At 50.4% G+C, this 23,751-nt stretch overlaps 1 protein-coding gene across 4 annotated transcripts in view; it reads left to right on the forward strand.

Annotated features, from left to right (window-relative positions):
* DYNC2I1 (dynein 2 intermediate chain 1) overlaps nucleotides 1-22,223 on the forward strand; it is a 47,260-nt gene extending 25,037 nt beyond the window's left edge. For 3 of the 4 annotated variants that reach the window (XM_065939636.1, XM_065939638.1, XM_065939639.1), the window contains 12 exons: nucleotides 5,966-6,054; nucleotides 6,708-6,837; nucleotides 8,381-8,553; nucleotides 9,303-9,465; nucleotides 11,800-11,913; nucleotides 12,006-12,067; nucleotides 12,431-12,482; nucleotides 14,306-14,366; nucleotides 15,712-15,811; nucleotides 15,954-16,085; nucleotides 18,311-18,534; nucleotides 20,390-22,222. In XM_065939636.1, the coding sequence (XP_065795708.1) occupies nucleotides 5,966-6,054; nucleotides 6,708-6,837; nucleotides 8,381-8,553; nucleotides 9,303-9,465; nucleotides 11,800-11,913; nucleotides 12,006-12,067; nucleotides 12,431-12,482; nucleotides 14,306-14,366; nucleotides 15,712-15,811; nucleotides 15,954-16,085; nucleotides 18,311-18,534; nucleotides 20,390-20,564 (1,475 nt within the window). In that variant the 3' untranslated portion in view covers nucleotides 20,565-22,222. Of the gene's footprint in view, nucleotides 1-5,965; nucleotides 6,055-6,707; nucleotides 6,838-8,380; nucleotides 8,554-9,302; nucleotides 9,466-11,799; nucleotides 11,914-12,005; nucleotides 12,068-12,430; nucleotides 12,483-14,305; nucleotides 14,367-15,711; nucleotides 15,812-15,953; nucleotides 16,086-18,310; nucleotides 18,535-20,389 lie in introns of all 4 variants that reach the window. The other variant, XM_065939640.1, reaches the window with a different exon arrangement.
* The last annotated feature ends 1,528 nt before the right edge of the window (nucleotides 22,224-23,751 follow it).

The raw sequence follows: 23,751 nt of genomic DNA on the forward strand, positions 1-23,751 counted from the left end.
AATGTAGCACTTCGGCCACAGCATCTTTTACGATTTTAAGTAGTTCAACTGCAATTCCATCACCTCCGCTAGCTTTGTTCGTAGTGATACTTCCCAAGACCCACTTGACTTCACATTCCCAGATGTCTGGCTCTAGGGGAGTGATAACACCATCATGGTTATTCTGGTCATTAAGAGCGTTTTTGTATAGATCTTTTGTGTATTCTTTCCACCTCTTAATCTCTTCTGCTTCTGTTAGGTCCTTACCGTTTCTGTTTTTTTTATCATGCCTATCCTGGCATGAAATATTCCCTTGAGTATCTCCAATTTTCTTGAAGCAGTCTCTAGTCTTTCCCATTCTATTGGTTTCCTGTATTTCTTTTCTTTCTTTTTTTTTTTTTTGGTTTAAAACTGTTATTGATCAAAAAAGTGGAACTGATAAAATTTTTGCATAGGAAAAATATGCTAGTAATTTAAAAACAGGCTAAATAATAAGGAAAGTTTACATATGTTAACAGGTGGAAGGCTGAGAAGAATCTTTTTTTTTTAAATATTCTTACACCATAAGATTTATTGTTTTTATTTGAGATGTTGCCAAGACTTTTTTTAAGAGTATTTTAAAAGTTTCATTATTTTATTTTATTTTTTATTTTAAAAACATTTATTTTAATTGGAGGCTAATTACTTTACAATATTGTAGTGATTTTTGCCATGCATTGACATGAATCAATCATGGGTGCACATGTGTCCCCCATCCTGAACCCCCCTCCCACCTCCCTCCCCTTCCCATCCCTCAGGGTCATCCCAGTGCACCAGCCCTGAGCACCTTGTCTCATGCATCGAACCTGGACTGGCGATCTGTTTCACATATGGTAATACACATGTTTCAGTGCTATTCTCTCAAATCATCCCACCCTTGCCTTCTCCCACAGAATCCAAAAGTCTGTTCTTTATCTCTGTGTCTCTTTTGCTGTCTCGCATATAGGATCATCATTACCATCTTTCTAAATTCCATATATATGCGTTAGTATACTGTATTGGTGTTTTTCTTTCTGACTTACTTCATTCTGTATAATAGGCTCCAGTTTCATCCACCTCATTAGAACTGATTCAAATGCATTCTTTATAATGGCTGAGTAATATTTTGTTGTGTATATGTGCAACAGCTTCCTTATCCATTCATCTGCTGATGGGCATCTAGGCTGCTTCCATGTCCTGGCTATTATAAACAGTGCTGTGATGAACATTGGGGTACACATGTCTCTTTCAGATCTGGTTTCCTCGGTGTGTATGCCCAGGACTGGGATTGCTGGGTCATATGGCAGTTCTATTTCCAGTTTTTTAAGGGAGCTCCACACTGTTTTCCACAGTGGCTGTACTAGTTTGCATCCCCACCAACAGTGTAAGAGGGCTCCCTTTTCTCCACACCCTCTTCAGCACTTATTGCTTGTAGACTTTTGGATAGCAGCCATTCTGACTGGCGTGAGATGGTTCCTCATTGTGGTTTTGATTTGCATTTCTCTGATAATGAGTAATGTTGAGCATCTTTTCATGTGTTTGTTAGCCATCTATATGTCTTCTTTGGAGAAATGTCTGTTTAGTTCTTTGGCCCATTTTTTGATTGGGTCGTTTATTTTTCTGGAATTGCTGCATGAGCTGCTTGTGTATTTGTGGGATTAATTCTTTGTCAGTTGCTTCGTTTGCTATTATTTTCTCCCATTCTGAAGGCTGTCGTTTCACCTTGCTTATAGTTTTCTTCGTTATGCAAAAGCTTTTAAGTTTAATTAGGTCCCATTTGTTTACTTTTGTATTTCTTTCCATTACTCTGGGAAGTGGATCATAGAGGATCCTGCTGTGATATATGTTAGAGAGTGTTTTGCCTATGTTCTCCTCTAGGAGTTTTATAGTTTCTGGTTTTACATTTAGATCTTTAATCCATTTTGAGGTTATTTTTGTGTATGGTGTTAGAAAGTGTTCTAGTTTCATTCTTTTACAAGTGGTTGACCAGTTTTCCCAGCACCACTTGTTAAAGAGATTGTCTTTACTCCATTGTATATTCTTGCCTCTTTTGTCAAAGATAAGGTGTCCATAGGTACATGGATTTATCTCTAGGCTTTCTATTCTGTTCCATTGGTCTATATTTCTGTCTTTGTGCCAGTACCATACTGTCTTGATTACTGTAGCTTTGTAGTATAGTCTGAAGTCAGGCAGGGTGATTTCTCCAGTTCCGTTCTTCTTTCTCAAGATTGCTTTGGCTATTCGAGGTTTTTTTGTATTTCCATACAAATTGTAAAATTATTTGTTGTAGTGCTCTGAAAAATACCATTGGTAGCTTGATAGGGATTACATTGAATCTATAGATTCCTTTGGGTAATATACTCATTTTCACTATATTGATTCTTCCAATCCATGAACATGGTATATTTCTCCATCTATTTGTGTCATCTTTGATTTCTTTCATCAGTGTTTTATAGTTTTCAATTTATAGGTCTTTTGTTTCTTTAGGTAGATTTATTCCTATGTATTTTATTCTTTTCGTTGCAATGGTGAATGGAATTGTTTCCTTAATTTCTCTTTCTGTTTTCTCATTGTTAGTTATAGGAATGCAAGGGATTTCTGTGTGTTAATTTTATATCCTACAACTTTACTATATTCATTGATTAGCTCTAGTAATTTTCTGATGGTGTCTTTAGGGTTTTCTATGTAGAGAATCATGTCATTTGGAAACAGTGAGAGTTTTACTTCTTCTTTTCCAATCTGGATTCCTTTTATTTCTTTTTCTTCTCTGATTTCTGTGGCTAAAACTTCCAAAACTATGTTGAATAGTAGTGGTGAGAGTGGGCACCCTTGTCCTGTTCCTGACTTTAGGGGAAATGCTTTCAATTTTTCACCATTTGAGGTTAATGCTTACTGTGACTTTATCATATATGGCTTTTCTTATGTTGAGGTATGTTCCTTCTATGCCTGCGTTCTGGAGACTTTTTAATCATAAATGGATGTTGAATTTTGTCAAAGGCTTTCTCTGCATCTATTGAGATAATCATATGGTTTTTATTTTTCAATTTGTTAACGTGGTGTATTATGTTGATTGATTTGTGGATATTGAAGAATCCTTGCATCCCTGGGATAAAGCCCACTTGGTCATGATTTATGATCTTTTTAATATGTTGTTGGATTCTGTTTGCTAGAATTTTGTTAAGGCTTTTTGAATCTATGTTCATCAGTGATATTGGCCTGTAGCTTTCTTTTTTTGTGGCATCTTTGTCTGGTTTTGGAATTAGGGTGATGGTGGCCTCATAGAGTGAGTGTGGAAGTTACCTTACTCTGCAATTTTCTGGAACAGTTTGAGTAGGATAGGTGTTAGCTCTTCTCTAAATTTTTGGTAGAATTCACCTGGGAAGCCATCTGGTCCTGGGCTTTTGTTTTTTGGAAGATTTTTGATTATGGTTTTGATTTCCTTGCTTGTGATGATCTCTTAAGATTTTCTATTTCTTACTGGTTCAGTTTTGGAAGGTTATACTTTTCTAAGAATTTGTCCATTTCTTCCAAGTTGTCCATTTTATTGGCATATAGTTGCTGACAGTCTCTTAAGATCCTTTGTATTTCTGTGTTGTCTGTTGTGATTTCTCCATTTTCATTTCTAATTTTGTTGATTTGATTCTTCTCCCTTTTTTTCTTGATGTGTCTGGCTAATGGTTTCTCTCTTTTATGTATCTTCTGAAAGAACCAGCTTTTAGTTTTGTTGATTTTTGCTATAGTCTCCATTGTTTCTTTTTCATTTATTTCTGCCCTAATTTTTATGATTTCTTTCCTTCTACTAACCTTGAGATTATTCATTTCTTCTTTTTCTAGTTGCTTTAGGTATAAAGTTAGATTATTTATTTGATTTTTCTCTTGTTTCTTGAGGTAAGCTTGTATTGATATGAACCTTCTGCTTAGCACTGCTTTTACTGAATCCCATAGGTTTTGGGTTGTTTTGTTTTCATTTTCATTCATTTCTATGCATATTTTGATTTCTTCTGTGATTTGTTGGTTATTCAGAAGCGTATTGTTTAGCCTCTATATGTTTGTATTTTTAATAGTTTTTTTTTCCCATAGTTGACATCCAGTCTTACCACATTGTGATCAGAAAAGATGCTTGAAATGATTTCATTTTTTTTTTAATTTACCAAGGCTAGATTTATGGCCCAGAATGTGATCTGTCCTGGAGAAGGTTCCGTGTGCACTTGAGAAGAAGGTGAAATTCATTGTTTTGGGGTGAAATGTCCTATAGATATCATTTAGGTCTAACTGGTGCATTCTGTCATTTAGAGCTCGTGCTTCCTTGCTAATTTTCTGTTTAGTTGATCTATCCATAGGTGTGAGTGGGGTATTAAAGTCTCCCACTATTATTGTGTTATTGTTGATTTCCCCTTTCATACTCGTTAGCGTTTGCCATACATATTGCGGTGCTCCTATGTTGGGTGCATATATATTTATAATTGTTATATCTTCTTCTTGGATTGATCCTTTGATCGTTATGTAGTGTCCTTCTTTGTCTCTTTTCACAGCCTTTATTTCAAAGTCTATTTTATCTGATATGAGTATTGGTACTCCTGCTTTCTTTTGGTCTCTATTTGCATGAAATATCTTTTTCCAGCCCTTCACTTTCAGTCTGTATGTGTCCCTTGTTTTGAGGTGGGTCTCTTGTAGACAGCATATATAGGGGTCTTGTTTTTGTATCCATCCAGCCAGTCTTTGTCTTTTGGTTGGGGCATTCAACCCATTTACATTTAAGGTAATTATTGATAGGTATGGTCCTGTTGCCATTTACTTTGTTGTTTTGGGTTCAAGTTTATAAACCTTTTCTGTGTTTCCTGTCTAGAGAAGATCCTTTAGCATTTGTTGAAGAGCTGGTTTGGTGGTGCTGAACTGTTTTCCTCTGTTTCTTTGCATTGTTTGCTTAAGAAGGCCTTGTTGCCTATTTGTGCTATTCTCTGGAACTCTGCATTCAAACGGGTGTATCTTTCCTTTTCTCCTTTGCCTTTTGCTTCTCTTCTTTTCTCAGCTATTTGTAAGGCCTCCTCAGACAGCCATTTTGCCTTGTTGCATTTCTCTTTCTTAGGGATCGTTTTGGTTACCGCCTCCTGCGCAGTGTTAAAAACCTCCGTCCATAGCTCTTCAGGCACTCTGTCTACCAGATCTAGTCCCTTGAATCTGTTGGTCACCTCCGCTGTATAATCGTAAGGGATTTGATTTAGGTCATACCTGAATGGCCTAGTGGTTTTCCCTACTTTCTTCAATGTAAGTCTGAATTTTGTAATAAGGAGCTCATGATCTGAGCCACAGTTAGTGCCAGTCTTGTTTTTGCTGACTGTATAGGTCTTCTCCATCTTTGGCTGCAAAGAGTATAATTGGTCTGATTTCGGTATTGACCATCTGGTGATGTCCATGTGTAGAATGTTCTCTTCTGTTGTTGGAAGAGGGTGTTTGCTATGACCAGTGTGTTCTCTTGGCAAAACTCTATTAGCCTTTGCCCTGCTTCATTCTGTACTCCAAGGCCAAATTTGCCTGTTACTCCAGGTATCTCTTGACTTCCTCATTTTTCATTCCAGTCCCCTATCATGAAAAGGACATCTTTTTTTGGTGTTAGCTCTAGAAGGTGTTGCAGCTGTCATAGAACTGGTCAACGTGGCATTGGTGGTTGGGGCATTGACTTGGATTACTGTGATGTTGAATGGTTTGCCTTGGGAATGAACCAAGATCCTAAGTGTAACCCATGCACAGTAAAATGATGCTCTGCGTAGGACTCTGCTTACAGACTTTCTGTGAACAGTTTCCTGTGAGGAATGAGGAGGAGCTGAGCTCTGGAGGATGGGGCATGACCTCCTGGCTTCTCCTTCTGGGGTCTTGGCTCGCTGACATGCCCTTCCAGGTGTGCAGTCTTGACTGGGAGCCCACCTGGCGGGTCTCCCCTCAGCAGGGGTTGATGTGAGCTGTTTTTCAGGGAGTGAGCAGAGCGGCCCTGGAGATACTGCCATCGTCCCGAAGGTCGACACGCCCCGTCTGTCCAGCTTCCTGCGGGCAGCCTGCCAGGTGCGCTCTGCTGGGGGCGGGGACCCCGTGCTGCCCGCTGCTTGGATTCTGAACAGCAGCACTGATCGCTTGCATTTTAGAGTAAATTAGACAGGAGAACAGGCATAACTGAATTGGCAAGGCGAGCACACGTCTAGGGTTTTTAAAACTCGTAAACTCATGACTTTGAAGAGTGGTTATGGGAATTTTCAAAGCCCAGACAAAGGTCAGAGGGTCCCCGTGTCCACTACCTTCCGCTCCCCGTGGCTGTCCTGAGTGTGACCCCGCACCCACAAGGGCAGTGGCAGGACCTGGTGTCACGCTGGCCTGCACCGCAGCCCAGGCGGGCAGGCCGTGTTGCTGTGGGTAACGCGTTTGTGCCCCGTTTCCTCTCGAGGAGCTGAGGGCCCCGCCCCCATCCTGGGTCTCTGCCGTGACAGTCGGGATCGGTGTTGCATCATGGCTCTGGAGTTTGCAGAGGGGAGCTTTACTTGGTAGTCTGTACTGCTCTGCGGAAGGGACAGTATAACTTCTTCTGGTCGTTTCTATGAGTCTGGGGCTCAGTTAACTTACGGGACGGGTAGGTTCAGGTAGTGCTCTGCGGTTTTTGCTTTTCTTCACAAACGAGTCCATCTGCGAGTGCTGATGAAGGCCTGCTCACGCGTCTGTTGCAGGTGATGGCGGTTCTGCTTGAAGAGGACCGGGCAGCGGCCGAGCCGGGCTGGATGTCCCAGGCGCAGGACTGCACCCTGCCTTTCAGCGACAGCTGCGCGCAGCTAGACACCAGCCTGCCCTTCCTGCAGGGTAAGCAGCCCTCAGGGTGGATGTGGACCCCACGGCGGTGATCCTCACTGGGCCTCCTGGAAAGGGCTTCGTTGACCAGAGCAGAGGTTCGGCTTCTGCAGCCTTGAGTGTGTGTGCCACAGTCCTCACCAGAGGGATGCGCAGTGATTTAAGGGAAAGTTTGGTTTCAGTCCTGCGTCTCTTAATTTCTTTCGGTTTCTTGGGTGGAGGAGCAGGGGGAGCCGCGAGCAGTCCAGGTGGGAGTCGTGTGGTGAGATTTGAGCTCATCCGTGGTCACAGCACAAACGCTGCCCCAGTGAAGCCTGTGTCTTCACACGTGGCGTGTAGCTGCCTGTGATCAGAAGCTGAACAAGCTTCGTGTGTTCAGTTCTTCAGTGAGTCTCTGCCTTGCCAGCTGGTGGGGGCTTGGGTGGGGCCGGGGTCGTGGTCTGAGGACAGGAGGGTGGGCAGTGCTTGGCCCTGCGGTCGGCTTTCCAGGGTGCCTCTGGGCCAGCAGGACCTGGTGCGTGCCTGCCGCTTGTTCTAGAAGTTTCTGTGGAGATTCAGAGTCACATCCAGCCCTCTGCACTGACCGTTAGCACCAGTGGCATGAAGTTAACAAGCACGTGTTATTTGAGCACGTTTTTGTTTTTAAAAGTTGAGTTATCCTATTAGAAAAATGATAAATTGTAGCATTGAAGACACAGAAGCCCACAAATCCACCTCCCTCTCCACCCCAGGAAACAGGAGTTTAAGACGCGCTTTCCTCTGATCCCTGGACTGGGGCAGGGACTGGGGGGGTGCCGCCCAGTGTGGGGGGTGGGGGGTGGGGAGGCCGCACTCCCACAGAACCCTTCCTCAGAGAAGGACGACGCAGGTGTGTTGTCCGGGACTTGCCCCTTAGTTCCACCGGTGGGCAGAGCGGAGGTTTTTCTTGTGTCTGTTTTAGTAAAGTGAGCTTTAAGGTGACAGAGGGAAGTGGGGACTCAGGTGCCCATGACCGGAGCCCCCTGAGCTTGGAGGGAGCGGTGGGCCCTGCTCAGCGTCAGCGGCCGTCCAGTGCTGGCTGCGCAGCCTTCCTCCTGAGGGCCCCGCAGATACCCGGGCATGCGGACGTGTGGGCGGGCCCTGGGCCTCGGAGCCCCAGTGGACAGACAGAAGCCCCGCATCCCGGAGGAACAAGGGTGCTGGACAGTGTCTGAGGGCAGGTGTCAGGAGGAGGCCGTCGAGGGCCCCGCTGCAGGCAGACAAGCACTGACTGGGCAGACACGATGCCCCCCACCCCCTGCTCCCCAGGTCCCCTCCGCACCCCCGGCCCGTGGGAGTAGATGGTGGATGGTGGGGTCCTGGGCCATGCTGAGCTGCGTGTGGAGGAGGCTGGCTTCTTTCCACTGAGGCCACCTGGACGTTTTCGAGTTGAGCTTGGCCACTCATCAAAACCCTGGTTTCGGGCGAGGGCATCTTTGAAAGACCATGTCTTCTTCACTAAGCTGAAACACACTGGAGTAACCTTGTGTGTTAATGTAATGTGGGTTCTGGAGCATTTTTCTTGTCTTGTCCTCAGACCGGAGAGTGTCCTGCCTGCACGCGTGTCAGGCTCAGCGGCGCACGCTGGTGTCTGTGCACGGGCTGCCGGGGAAGGCCTTGGCGCCCCTGCTGGACCACAGACACGTGCTCTGTGTGTGGGACGTCCGGCAGCCGTCAGGGCCCCAGAAGGTCCTGGTGTGCGAGTCGAAGGTACAGCTTGGGCGGGCCGAGGGTGTGACTTGAGGGCATGGGCCCCAGGGAGGGGCGTCCAGGGTCACTGGCTTTCCGTCCCGTCGCCGTGTGTGGGGTGGGGGCGCAGGAGCTCTTAACACGAAGCACCGGTTCCACTGAGGGGCCACGTGGCCACAGTCCCCAGGGCCCTGAGGGTGGGCATCCGCCCGGCTCTGGGTTAGAGGAAGCACCAGCCTGGTGTCCTTGGGGTCGTGGAAGCGAGCTTCCTGGCTTGCTCCGTGTGGGTCACAGGTGCTTTAGAGGTTTTTTCCCATGCCTGGAATTCTCTTGAGTCCTTAGCGCGTGTGTTTCCCAGCCCCTGGTGAGTGGGGCTCTGGAATGGCGACTGCACGGGTGCAGAGCGGAGTTCTGTTTCTAGTCCTGTGGCTCTGGACTTCAGAACCACCTGGTTTCCATTCCACTGCTCGTCGGTGCTGGGGGCTTGAACAGAGCTTACTATGCTGCAGGGTAAAGTGACGGGCGGCTCAGCTGTGCCGGACACCCTGCGGCCGCCACCCCGTGTCCCGAAGAGGGCACCCTCAGAGGGGCCAGCTGCTTGCTGCGTTTCCCCGTGTCCAGATGGAGAGTCCCTGCGGGCCGGCGGTCCCTGTCCCCAGCCCCGCCTCCACCCGGCCCGCCTCCCCATCCCTGCACCCCGACCTGGCCCCGCCCCCCAGCGGCCCGGCCTCCGCCCCCCCTCCTCAGCCCTGCCCTCTGTGGCTCTCTAGGTCACATGCTGCTGCCTCAGCCCTGTGAAAGCCTTCCTGCTGTTCGCGGGGACCGTGCACGGCTCGGTGGTCGTGTGGGACCTGAGGGAGGACCCCAGGATCCACCTCCGCGTGACGCTGAGCGGGTGCTCCTGGACGTTCAGGACCCCCACCTTCTCCACCGGTCAGTGATGCTGCCCACCGGCTCGGGTCCCCGGGAGCAGCTGCAAGGCCCCTTTGCGTCCTCCACGCAGGTTGCCCCAGAGGATGCCCTGACCTCGAGGCGCAGGAGGCCTGCACCAACCGGGGGAGCAGCATCTTTCTGGGTGGTTGGGGTGGTGACAGCAGTGATGGGCTGCTTGTCCTGTCAGCTCTGGGGCTCCAGGTCCTCAGCGAAGGGGCGCCAGGATTGCCTCAGCCTGAGATCATTGGTTTGTGTGCACCCATGGCCCAGGCTGGAGGAGAGGAGAGGTAGTGACTCCTCGCGGTGGGAAGGACCCAGAGCCACTGGGCCTGTCAGGACCCCGAGTTAGACTCGTGTGCATACTTCATGCCAGGCAGCTGCTGCCACAACCAACCACAGCCACAACCACGACCGCGACCACAGTTACAACAGTAGCCGGTCACAGCCACAGCCAGTTACAGCCACAGCCGACTGCAACCTAAGCCCAAACACGGTTGCAATCACAACCGAAACCACAACCTCAGACAAGGACTGTGTTCTGGGTTTTTGCCCATGCTGTGTGGGCGTGTCCCACGCAGGCCGTCCGGGCCCCTCCCGGTGCTCAGGGAGGTGGGAGGCTTATCTGTGGTCACACTGGCCACGCAGAGGCCAGCACCCAGGTGGTCTCCAGTCCTTTCACGTTCCTGCCCAGGAACGTCACTCTCCCCCCCCGCCCCCAGCTGACTTTGGGTCCCCCCGCCCTCAGCATCCCCACGAGGTTTTGCCTCTGTTTTGTCCCACGGTGAGGGCTGAGATCCTGTAGCACCCCGACCTTGGAGTCAGCTTTCCTCCTCTTAGCGAGAAGTGCCCACAGGTCATGGTGTGCGGGGTCAGGACGTCACTCCTCTGCCGGGCAGGCCCCCGTGGGCGCCATGTGGCTTTACCCGCCCAGCGGTCAGCTGCTTCTGCTCAGTTCCCTCTGTCGATGGTCAGGACGGGCGTCTGCACCGCAGGCGTGGCGGCCGCAGGTCCTGGCGCGGGTGGCAGCCTTTCTGCTCCAGCCGGCGTCCCTGAGAACGCAGGGTGCTGAGTGTCTGTCTTCCGCAGGGCGTCTGTGCAGGCCTTCTGCACGCGAGTGAGTCAGCATGCTGCTTCTGACTGTTGTGCTTTAAGGGTTGTGTGTTTTCAGTACCGTCCTGCGTAGACTTGTCTGGGTTGTCTGCAGCCCTTAACCAGGCCAGCCCTCAACGTTCTGTTCCTGGCCCCCTCTGGGGAACCCCACGCAGGTCCTGCATGCCTGTTTACGTACTGTGAGTTTGTCTGTGTTTAAGGACAGTGTTTCTTTTGCCTCCCAACAACCAGTTTTTCCCCCTTTGGGGGTGAAATTGCCACTGTTGAGATGTGACAGTTTAAGGTGCCTTGTGGATCTGTTGCTACTGGAAAAGGTATCTCTAACTGGTGCTTGAATTCACCACCAAACGCTGAAGTGCTCAGGATTTGAAACTTAATATTCTATTAAAATGCTTCCTTCATTTTTTTTTCTTTTTTTGCTATGTAAACATTGTCACTAAAACCTTCAAAGTTCCAGTAACTTTGAGTCGGAGAACAACCCTCCTCAGTGGGCCTCCAGTTCATTGAGTCTGAAATCTGTCATTCTCCATCCCAGAGAGCATTTTGTCCTTTTCTTCAATTTCACCCCTAACTCTTATTTTCTTTCTGATGTTTTAAAATCCATTTTTGTTCTAGGTTTCTGATTCCAAGTGTTTTTCTTTATTTGTTAGATGTATTTCCAGGTGCTTTTTGAAAACCTGTGATGTCGTTTGGGAGTTGGGTTTTGGTCTGCTGTTTCATGCTCGTTTCTGGAAGGAGAATTTTCATGGGTTGAAATGCTTTCATTTGCATTTTCTATCTAGTTTCTGTGGCAGTGTTGTGTGGCGTTTGTCTTCCTCTGCTAGGGGGCATTTTGCAGGTGGGTTTGCCAGGTCAGAAGAGCTCTGTTCTGTTGCGCTGTGAGGGTGCTTCTGTTCTGGCCGCGAGCCTCTGTCTCCTCCCGAAGCCAAAAGCAGTTTCCGCTGTCTCTGGGACCCCCTCTTGCTGTGGAGAGTGCCCGCGCCCCCCAGCCTGTCCTCGCACCTGCAGCTGTGCAGACACGACGCTTGGGGGACTCCGCTCGCCTTCTCCTCCCAGGCGGATGTGGTCTGTGGCCTCTGCTCCTCGGCCGTGCCGAGAGCCATGGCACGTGCACTTCCACAGTGATGCGCGTGGCTGGGCGCCTGGGGACACGTGCGTGCCCCCCACAGGCGGCTGTGCTCCGTGACCCACCGCATGCACACACTGCCTGTACTCTGCCCCCAGACGGCGTCCTGATGTCCGTGAACCACCGCAGCCCCCTCCAGGCAATAGAGCCCATCACGGGGTCTGTCTGCAAGAGGCAGAGCTGTGTGCTTTCACCCTTTTCTACTCAAGAAGGTATGTGACCTTCACTTCTGTAAATCTGAGCTCCAGTGTGGGACGTGGTTTCTGGTTACGAGCCGGTCCTTCCCCACTTGTGCCCTCACCAGAGACGGCAGGCCTGTCCTTCCACGTTGCTTCCTTGGACGAAAGCGGGCTCCTCAACGTGTGGGTGAGTCGGGCACATGGTCAGTGGTGGGGCCAGGCGGTGATGTGTGCGGGCATGGGGGAAGGGCCGGGGGCGACAGGTATGTGAGAGGCGGCAGAGCGCTCAGCCAGGAACCAGGACGGGGCAGCTTGCAGGGAACTCCCAGGGGAACAAGGGACGGAAGGGGGCAGCTTCAGGGCCTCTCCCGGGAGGGAAGAAGAAGGTCAAAGTCGGGGATTTATAGCATTTAGACATTAGTCTTCCTTCTGGAGGAGCTGTGTCCTTAGCATGTCGCGTGGCGTGCTGTCTTGATCAGAGCTGTGCTTTGCTTAGACTGCTTCCCGCTTATCCTGTGTGCTGACCCTCGTCCCTGATGGTCTGTTTCAGGTGGTGGTTGAATTACAGAAGGCAGATGCTGCAGGTTCAATAAGTGACTTAGGTAACTAAAAATAAAAAACTAATTTTAGGCAGCGTTTGCTAGAATCACTAAAGATTAGGGGTACCCAGAATCACTTTGAAGAATCAGCTACTCGCTGCATGGAAAATGGAGACTAAAGTCGTCTGTGTTATAAGCCGCCGGCCGCTGCACAGGCCTGACGCCCTTTGTGTCCTGTGTGGCGTCAGGACGCGTGTCCTCTGTGCCTGGGTGGCGTCTGCTTCTCATCCCCTGGGCCGTCCCTGTGACTCATGTCTGAGGAGCCCTTGCTGTGACCCCTGAGGTCTCTGACCATAGCCCTACCCCTGCGTGGGGGAGAGGGGGTTGGCTGGCAGTTTGCTGTCCTGATGCCCAGGGCTCGGCACCAAGGAGCCCCAGCCTGCACTTCTCAGAGCCCCAGTGGTTGTTCAGTGACCAGGCTGGAGGCGCTGCCATAGATCTGGCCAAAAAATAGGACCAGAGCCACTCTGGCTGTCCCTGACTTCTTGAAATGAAGGAGGGGCATCTCCTGCAAGCAGGGCCCATGCTGGGAGCCTGGTGCTGCTGTGGGGCCTTGCGGGGGTCCCTCCTGAGAGGGTAACAAGCCAGGGAGGCCAGGGGTCTCCAAACGGAGGAAATAGGCTGCAAGTGGCAGACGTTTTTTATCTCTCTCTTAAGTGGCAGGAGGAAGCTAGTGTTATATTTTTCCCCTTCTTTATACAGATTTAAAAAGAGGCTTCTGTTAAAATTCTGTGTCGCCATAATGACACCTGGTTCCACCTGAACTTCGCTTGTCTCAGACTTTGAGCTAACCAGTGCATTTTTCTTATGGAAATGTTTGTCTTAAGCTATGTTAATGGACTGTGTATTTACCCTAGACTCTTTGTCTTTCTTCGAGTCGGTTCCTCCTAAGACTCAGAATCGACTTGACAAACCAGTATGTTTTACTCACGCAAATGTTCTCCTAAACTGTGTTTTAAGGAGACTGTGTCTTTGCTTGGAAACCTGCCTTTCTTCAAGATTAATGTCACTGGTTTTATGGCGGGGACGACTCACCTGGTGCCAGCGTTATCTCAGAACGCCTGTCGTGGTTGAGGGGCCTGGTGCCCTCTGAGTTGTGAGACATCCTTCTCTACTTAGCAGCCTGCTGATAGGAATATAACCTACTGCTGAAGGCCAGCAGGGGGCACTCTCCTGCCCCCTTCTGATGTCTGTGTCAGAAGCTGTCTGTCTCTTTTATACTTTAATAAATGTTTATCACACAAAAGCTCTGAGTGATCAAGCCTCCTCTCTGACCCTGGATTGAATTCCTCTCCTCCGGAGGCCAAGAATCCCGGCGTCTTTCATGGCTCAGTAGCAGCCTTTCACTCCCAAGGGGCCGTTTTTTCCGCCTCTCTTGCAGTCGGCTCTGTTCCCTGGGCTGCGAGCAGGGCTGCGTGGGGGATGTCGGGGCGGGATGGGGCTGGAGGGACGTCCCCGCCAGCACAGGTAACCCAGACCAGTGGGAGGAGATTTCCAGAGGAGGGTTTCTGTGGGGAACTGGAGGACTGTTGAATATTCACTTTTTGCTTTTAGAAGTATATTTCCATTTTAAAATCAAATCTAAAAATGGAAAGGCTTTTGATTCCAGCAGCCCTCTTCCCTCCAGGCCCTTAGCTGCCAGCTCCTAATTCATCCGAGGCACCTGCAGGGCCCTCCTCTACACAAGGGTGGGTGGGGCAGCCCTCACCGTCCTACTTTTGATGTTCCTCCCAGCCCAGGCCTTAAACAGTGAAAAGGAATTCCAGATGGTTGGGTTTTGGTATAACTTGTACCAAGAGGTGCCTTTATTCCTGGTTACTCTGTAGGTTTAATACCTGGAGGACGGATAAAACTGGTACACAGCGCTGCGATCCAGCTGAGTGACAGGTGAGTCTATGCCCATTAAGCCCTGTTTCCCACAGGAGGAAACAGCCTTAGATAATAAGTTATGGTCAGACTGGTGCTGGAGAATCCTGACTTCTGGCATTGTTTTTTTGCTAAGTAGTTTATTTGGTAACTGGTTTGCTGTTAATGAGTCAGTGTAACAAATGCAATTGCCAGGTGTTACAGCTAACATTTTTTCTTGGATTAAAATACTTTCTATCATATGAATTGGTACTATTTGACTCTTTTTCCTCCAGTTTTAATACAGCCCTGAAATTAAACAGATGAGGTTCAGAAACTGAAAACATTGACATGAACGTTTTATTCAGAAATTAGTTTTCTGTTTTTACTTAAATAACTTACTGTGATGTAAAAACCTTACTAGCTATATGAATATTGTGTATATTTATGTGTCTCATGTTAGGTTATTTCCCAAAGCTATCTCTTCCTGTCACTCACTGCAGCTGGGCTGGCTCCCAGCCTGCGACTGGCCTGGAGAGCCCTGATACTAGCCTCCCTGCTGTTCGTCAGTTGGAGCACCCCAGGGTTGTGTTAATGAGTCCATGCATGCTTTCGGTTAGACATTACCTGCCGTTCCTTTCAGTATAAGTACAACAGGGAATCTGTTAATGTTTGCAAAAGCCCACCTAATAAACTGCAGACTCCACCCTGGGCAATCCCAGCCCCTCGTGGAATTTCCGTGAGACTCTTCTCATCTCCATTACGGCCTTGTCACTTCATGCCTCGCATTGCGTTGGTCTTCACCTGCTTTAAAGGCAGTGTCACCTGGAGCTGATGTTGGGTCTCCCCCACAGAACGCCTAGCGTGCCCAGCCCCCTCGGGCTGCAGCAGGCATCCACTCAGACCTCGCCCACACGCTGGCCACACGGAGTGTGCTCTGTCAGCCGCTTTGTGGGGCCTTTCCCTTAGGGGCCCCCAAGTGCAGACCAGCAGCCCGTGGCTACTGCGGCCCACAGGGTTGGCCTCTGGCGGGGGGACGGGGAGCTGCCCGGCCCCGGAGCTCAGAGCCACCTCGCCAGCCTCAGCCCCCTCCCTCGGCCCCTGAACGTGGGTGTCCCTGGGGCGGGGGGAACCCTGGGACTGCGAGGCCTCCGCTGAGGGGGTCCTGGTGGCCCGTCCCCTTGTCCCTGTGGCACGGGACACACGGAGGGGGCACGTGGAGTGTGGGCGAGTGAGTGAGGGAGTGACGGGATGGGTGAGGGGACTGTCCGGAGCCCAGAAAATGGAACTGGAGACGTGTCCAGTGGCCGATGACAGGTACTGGTGTCACCTTTGCCCTGACAGTTTCAAGACTGCCCATCTATTCATCTTTGCTGTTTTTTTCCAGCCTTTCTCATAAGGGTTATGAATCCTGGGGGTCCGTGCAGACACTGAACGTTAAATTTCTGCCTGCAGACCCTAATCACTTTGTTGTCGGCACAGACGTGGTGAGTAACCGTCTAGACCTCTTTCTATAACTACAGTGGCTTAGTAAGTATCTCCATTGGAGCTTAGCTTCCTGTTTGCGCTAATCAGAATGTTGTTTAAATAGCCTCACCCCACCTGGTTCCCCCCCCACTCCCCCCACAGGGCCTCGTCAGCCACGGCAGCAGACGGGACGTCAGAGTGTCTCCCAGGCTGTTCCGGCCCCAGCAGCAGGGCCCGAGGCCCGTGAAGGTGACCGTGATTGACTTCTCACCATTTGAGGAGCCCGTATTCCTGGTGAGGACGCCTGTTTGTAAGCGCTGACGCCTTGGCAGCGTCTGCTGCAACCTCCAGTACTTGGTTCTGTGTGCGTTGGCTCCTGGCTTCCTGAGGTCCCATCTGCGTGGTCAGCACAGTTGGTTCCACTGTGCTGTCTAGTGGATCTTCTTTGCACCTTTTATTCTGACCTAATGTACGTTTGTAGAGAAGTTACGAGGATGGCGCATAGGACTCCCCGTCCGCCCTGAGTGTGCGGTGGCCCGCGTGTGGCCAGGGTGCTCCACCCCAGGGGCTGATGCGCGTTCGCCTCCTGTGGCTGCGGGCCGGTCCACCAGTCCTGCTGTCTGCAGGCCCGACTGCGGCCCCGGGGCTGTCCCACCAGTGTCCGCTGTGAGCGGGATCGTGGCCCAGGTCAGGAGTCCTGTCCACTACTGTGTCCCGTCCTCGCTGCCCTCACCTGGGACAGACTCAGCACCCCACAGAGGGCCTGGGCACCTGATGCCCCGAGTTGAGTCAGGGGTGTCTCCTCGTGGTTAGAGACAGGCCTTGTCCTGACTGTGGGCTCCTCTTTCCCTGTCTGGTCAGTCAGGGCCGGGCGGGGAATGTGTGGGCTGAGCTCCTGCTCCCAGGGGGATCTGTCCCCAGGGAGGTTCTGCAAGGAGGTTCTGTCCCCAGGGAGGTTCTGTCCCCAGGGAGGTTCTGTCCCAGGGAGGTTCTGTCCCTAGGGAGGTTCTGTCCCAGGGAGGTTCTGTCCTAAGGGAGGTTCTGTCCCAGGGAGGTTCTGTCCCCAGGGAGGTTCTGTCCCCAGGGAGGTTCTATCCTAAGGGAGGTTCTGTCCCAGGGAGGTTCTGTCCCCAGGGAGGTTCTGTCCCAGGGAGGTTCTGTCCCCAGGGAGGTTCTGTCCCAGGGAGGTTCTGTCCCCAGCTGCAGGGAGCTTCTGTCCCAGGGAGGTTCTGTCCCCAGGGAGGTTCTGTCCCAGGGAGGTTCTGTCCCCAGGGAGATTCTGTCCCCAGGGAGGTTCTGTCCTAAGGGAGGTTCTGCAGGGAGGTTCTGTCTTAAGGGAGGTTCTGTCCCAGGGCGGTTCTGTCCTAAGGGAGGTTCTGTCCCCAGGGAGGTTCTGTCCTAAGGGAGGTTCTGCAGGGAGGTTCTGTCTTAAGGGAAGTTCTATCCCAGGGCGGATCTGTCCCAGGGCGGTTCTGCAAGGTGGTTCTGTCCCAGGGCGGATCTGCCCCAGGGGGGTTCTGTCCTAGGGCAATTCTGCCCCAGGGCGGTTCTGTCACCCTGTTGCTTACTCTGGGAGCCACCCTGATGGGAAGAACTCCTCTCCCCTGTGTGTCTTTCCTTCCTAATGTGGACACGGCTCTTCGGCACCCTCAGTGGGTTCAGACTCACTGCCTCTGTATCCTCTGCTCTCAGATGGTCCCCCCAGGGCAGGGGCACTGGGTCCGTGAGCGCCTCTCACTTTCTGGTGCAGGGACCCTTGGGATCAGCCATCCCTCCAAGGAGTCTTGGCTCCTGTTAGGAGAAAGACACCTAGATACCAGGCCTGGGCAGTCAGAGTGCGCGTTGTCCAGGACATTGTCACGGTGTCCTCTTATGCCATGCCCCAGTCCCAGGCTGGGCTCCTCCCCTGCCCTCCCCCCAGTGCGAACCCAGCTCCTGTTATCTGTAATAAGTCTGTTCCCTCTATTTTGGGATTCACAGACCCTTTTGTGATTGCTGTCTCTTGCCTCTGGTTTTTTGGAAAGGTTAAATATGTGAATAATTAAATATATTGAGTAAAAAGGAATTAATTTTAGTAGGCTAAAAATTTATCCTTTTACTAGACCAGCTAAGTTTTGTTTTATGGGAAATTCAATTGAAAAGGAATATAAAACCGTATTATTGGTACAAATGTATGTGGGGTTTTTTTTTAAGTCAGTCTTTCCAGTCTTGATGTCCTATGTTTGAATCAATGATATTCAGCTTTGTTAAAAAATAAACACCTATTTATATATTCACTGATTATCAGCCCTCTTTGGAGGGGAGGAGGTACGGAGTGTGTCAGGATCTCCAAATGCCCACCTTTGTAATTTGTGAGAACAGGATGGAATGTTATGATTTGATGTTTGGGAAGCAAAAGAATAAACCAAATGTTTTTGCTGTGTAAGTGTGAAAGCTAATGTTCTGAGAATTTCCCTTGGCTGCTGAGTTTGAGTGAAAGAGAGGGAAGAACTGTGATGCCCTTTCCCCGCCTCCCCCAGGCCGGCTGTTCTGATGGCAGCATCCGGCTGCACCGCCTGACCGCAGAGCGCCCGCTCCTGCAGTGGGACCACAGCACCCACGGCCGCGCCATCGCCAGCCTGCAGTGGTCCCTGACGAGGCCGGCCGTGTTTCTGGTGCAGGACGACACGTCCTGTGTGTACGTGTGGGACCTCCTGGAGAGCGATCTGGGGCCTGTGGCCCGGCAGCCCATCTGTCCAGACAGGTGAGTCTGGGAAAGCCCAGGGTGATGCCACAGGTGACTTTCTGCAGACCCATCACTGATGGTCTTCTGTCTTGGTTTATATAAGGCCACCATACTTGATTGTTGTGTTAATCTCTCAGTCCTGTCTGACTCTGCAGCCCCGTGGACTGTAGCACGCCAGGCTCCTCTGTCCATGGGATTCTCCAGGCAAGAATCCTGGAGTAGGTTGCTGTTTCCTTCTCCAAGTTTATATTCACTTATATTTATATATTTAAATTTAAATATTATTTTTATATTTAAGTTCTGAAAAAGTCATTTTAAAATGGGTTTATTTCATAATAGCCCCAAATAGTCTCAGGATTAAAGAAGTATTATCTATTGTTTTTTGTTTATATTGAGGTATAATTGATGTAAAATATGCTAGTTTCAAGTGTACAATATAATAATTTGATATTTGCATACATTATCAGAGGATTACATGTTACCTTACATAGTTTCAGATCTCTTCTTGTGATGAGAACTTTCAATGTTTACTCTTTTAGCAACTTTCAGATTTGCAAGAGTATCACTAAGTACATTTGTCACGTACACTACTTCCCACGGCTTGCTGTTCTATGACTAGAAGCTTGTGCGCCTTCACCCATTTGGCCCACCCCACCCCTTCATTTGGCCACCAGTCAGTTCTCTGTGTGTGCGCTGAGCTTGTTTTAGATGGGGGAGCTCACGTGTGAGTGAGATCACACAGGATCTGTCCTCTGGCTGACTTCACTTTGAGTGATGCCCTCAGGGTCCATCCGTGTTGTCACCAGTGGCTGACAGAGAAGCTGAAGGAGCCAGACCCCTTCCCGTGGCCGCACACTGACTCACAACTGAGCCTTGTTGGTTTTGGGCCCAGAGTTGGTGCTGAGGATGCTGTGGCCTGTGTGAGGGAGACTTTTCCCAGTGTGACTCGTCCTGTGCCCGTGGGATTGCCCCAACACTCAGGTTGTTTCTGTGTTCTGCTGTTGTGAGCAGTGCTGCAGTGGACGTGGGGATGTCCCACACCTGACACTTAGGTACTTTCCACGTCCTGCTGTTGTGAGCAGTGCTGCAGTGGACGTGGGTATGTCCCACACCTGACACTTAGGTAGTTTCCACGTCCTGGCTGTTGTGAGCAGTGCTGCAGTGGACGTGGGCATGTGGATATCTCTTTGAGATACTGACTTCATTTTCTTTGGATAAATACCCAGGAGTGGAATTGCTGGATCTATGTTAGTTCTATTTTTAAATCTTGAGAAGCCTCCATACTGTTTTTCATTGTGTCTTCACCAGTTGACGTTCCCATCTACAGTGCCCGAGGGCTCCCCTCTCTCTGTGTCCTCACCAATGTTTGTTATTTCATGTCTTTTTGATGATGGCCATTCTGATGTTGATATCTCAGTGTTGTGAGTTGATATCTCAGTGTAGTTTTTATTTGTATTTCCCTGTTGATTAGTGATGTTCAGCATCTTTTCACATGTCTGTCTGCCATCTGTGTGTCTTTTTTAGAAAAATGTCTGTTCAGGTCTTCTGCCCATTTTGTAACTGGATTACTTGTGTTTTTTGCTGTTTAGTTGTATGAGTCTTTGTATAGTTTAGATGTTAACTCTTTAACAGACACAGGATTGGCAAACGTCTTCTCCACCTCTGGGTGGCCCTTCCTGTTTGTTTCTGCCTTCTTCTACCTTCTTAGTCATCCTGCCTGTTTGCTTTTGGAGTCAGATCCAGAAAACCATCCCCAGACTGCTGTCAGAGAGCTGCCCGCTCTGTCTTCAGCATTCCTCTCCCTCCTGCTGCCCCCGGGGAGGCGGGTAATCAGGTGGCTCAGGGTCACACCGCATGTGATTCTTGATTTCAGGCTGGTGGCCATGACCGTTGTGGGGGAAGCAGAGAAAACCCGCGGTGGCTTCCTGGCCCTGGTGCTGGCCAGAGCCTCTGGGAGTGTGGACGTCCAGTACCTGCGGCGGGAGTGGGTAACCCCGGCCAGTGACGAACTGCAGAGGCTGCGGCTGCTGCTGCGGGAAGCCCCGTAGGTGGCGGGACCCTGAGATGAAGTCGTGAGGTGGCTCCAAGCTTACATCGGATGCATGTACATTTGTATAGATAGAAGGCGTGTGTCTGTACAGAATTCATTTTTCAAAACTATCACTTCAATACACCATAAATAAATCACTATTTTTGAATGGAAACAGCAAACCTCTTAGTGTATACGAAACTCCAAAGACATGGGACACTGTTTTCCAGGGATATTTCTACTCGTTTTCAAAACAGCTTTGTAAAATTTATTATGAGATTTTTAAACACTCCAAATGAAAATATATTTTAATGAACAGTTTTCTTGGTCTTATATAAAATGACATATTCACTGGTTTAAATTAAAGACCTGACTCCAGTGAAATGACCTCCCACTGTGTTTTCTTAGGACTTTCTTGCGCTTCTTCTACTGGAAATAGAACGTCTACTGAGGCACGTTTGCTTTGTGCTTTAGTGTTAGCAGTTAGCTTTGTGTAAGGATGATGTGAGTACATAAGTTCTCTATGGTAACTGTACAGTTACCATTAGCAGTTTAGGGGCAGAACCCTGGGCTGACGGCCTCTGCCCACACCCAGTATCACTGGCGTGGTGACAGGTGAGTGGTCAGCGGGGGGAGGGGTTTGTTCTTCTTTCTGGGCCACAAGCAGCTGCTGCTTCGTGCCAGCGACAGCAGGGCTAAACCCGGAACTGGGAGCCGGCAGAGAGCACCAGGCTCCCAGGGCCCCGCGTTTCTCGTCAACGCCTCCGCTGCCCGTGGTCCTCTTAGAGCCCTGTGCCCTGGTGCGCCTGCTGGCACGGCCCTTGCTGTGGCTGGCTCAGAGCCACTTCCTCCCCGAGGCCTCCCCGGTGCTGTCTCTGGAAGTCTCCTGCTGCTGTTCCGTCCCTCAGTCGTCTCTGACCCTCTGCGACCCCGTGGACCACAGCACGCCAGGCCTCCCTGTCCTTCACCACCTCCTGGAGCGTGCTCAGACTCAGGTCAGTCGAGTTGGTGATGCCATCCAGCCATGTCATCCTCTGTTGTCCCCTTCTCCTCCCGCCTTCAGTCGTTCCCAGCATCAGGGTCTTTTCCCGTGAGTTGGCTCTTCACATCAGGTGGCCGCAGTGTTGGAAGTTCAGCCTCAGTTGCCCTCTGGCTGCTCCGTAAGTGCCAGCCTCGGGGTCTCTGCCCTCTGTTGGGTGAGCTCCAGGGAGTGTGAGTGCGCTTGTCCCATTGGTGGTCAGAGCCCCAGAGTCTGCCTCAGCCCGGCTCCAGCTCCACGAGGGTTTCCCGGAGGAGGGGCAGAGGAATCTCTTACAGGGAGGACTTTATCAGCATCACTGCCTCAGTGTGAAGACTTCACTTTGAAAGTGTTCAGCCCTCCATTCGTCTTCTTTTCCTGAATGGACTAAAGAACCTGAAGGTAATTTGGCTTCTGTATCTAGCTATGTGTAATCTTGTGTTGCTTTTTTACATTTAACAGAGATTTGAGGATAAGCAATCAAGACAGGAAACCGTAAACAGGACTGGTCCGGGGTCTGGTCTGTGGGTTTGAGCTCTGTCCTCTGGACACTCGCCTGCCTCTGCCGAGGGTTTTGCTCCTTCCGTGTGATGGGTCCAGGGAAACAGCGTGTTGTGTGGTGTGGTGTCGATACCTGGGAACCGACAGGTCTGAAACAACAGAGCAAAGCAGAGGGCAGAGCTGCTCAGAGCGCTGCGTCTGCCCCCCACCCTCCGCCGACCCGGTTCCGCCCCTCCCTGCGCGGGGAGCCCCGCTCTGCCCCCCACCCTCTACCGACACGGGTCGGTCCCGCCCCTCCTTGCATGGGGAGCCCCGCGCCTGCCCCCCACCCTCCGCCCAGCATCTGCAGACGTTGGCGGAACCGCCCCTTGCGCCGCCCTGAGCCTTGGAGTGGCTCCGCCTGCTGGGTCCGCAGCCGCCTCCCAGCACAGCCAGGTCCTCAGGGCTTTGTGAGCAGCGCCGAGCTGAAGCTCTAAATCTGTCAGGAGTCTTTAATTTGTGTACAGTGAGAAGAGAAGACTTCTCTTAAATACGGCGGTATCATCTTATAGTTGTTGCAGGGAGGAAGCCAGTTCTGACTTCATGTTGGAACCTGTTTCTTTGGCTTCTTATTATTACAATCATACTCAGCGGCTTGCCTGCAGGACCCTGCCCCTCTGCTCACTGTAAACTAAAGTGCCTTGTTCAGCTCAAGGAGAGACAGTTTGTCCCTGCCCGCCTGTGAATAGAAGAGGTTAGCAGACCCCTTCCGAAGGCTGGACAGTCCCTTGGAGATGTTTTGCAAGACTAAAGACCCTTTGGCCACCTGATGCGAAGCACTGACTCATTTGAAAAGACGCTGATGCTGGGAAAGATTGAAGGTGGGAAGAGAAGGGGGTGACAGAGGATGAGATGGTTGGATGGTGTCATTGAATCAGTGGACATGAGTCTGAGTAACTTCTGTGAGTTGGTGATCGACAGGGAAGCCTGCTGTCCTGCAGTCCGTGGTCACAACAAGTCGGACATGACTGAGCGACTGAACTGAACTGAAAGACCCTTTTACTTTACTTCCCCACTGCACCTCCCTCTCTATTCTGCCTTTTGACTTTAGTTCCTCATTGCTCCTTTTTCTCTGGCCTATAAAAGAACCTGGCGTCCAGACTCCAGTAAGATGGTTATTTTCAGGCACTAGCCTGCCATCCTCTTGGTCTGCCAGCTCCCCGACTAAAGTCTCTTCCTTGTCTCAACACCTCGTCTCTCAGATTCATGGCCTGTCATGCAGTGAGCAGAGTGAGCTTGGACTCAACACAATGATACAGTATTACTGGTTCTTGCTCATGTGAGGCTGTGCCATGACAGGCAGCCTAGATTAGGAGTAGGCTTGGTTTTCCAGGGTAGCATGATTATCAGGCCACTTGGAGCCAGCCAATCAACATGCGCCTAGCAAGAAAAAGGAAACCTATCAGGGGAAAGCTGAAAAGCCTGCCAACGCCCAAGTTTGAAAAAAGCCCGCGAAGGTTTGGGCCAATAAGATTACTTTGCAAACATGTAACCAATCCGCTTAAGCCAGCTACCAACTGCTTATGTTCACCCTATACATTTATGTAACAGCTGGGGCTCGGGGCCCTATCTGACCCTGCACCACTGCGTTGGTTGCGGCAGAAAGCCCTGACTCAAGTCAGTAATAAACTTCCCTTTTTGCGAATTG

This window comes from Muntiacus reevesi, chromosome 6 (assembly GCF_963930625.1).
Source record: "Muntiacus reevesi chromosome 6, mMunRee1.1, whole genome shotgun sequence".
Lineage (NCBI taxonomy): Eukaryota > Metazoa > Chordata > Mammalia > Artiodactyla > Cervidae > Muntiacus > Muntiacus reevesi.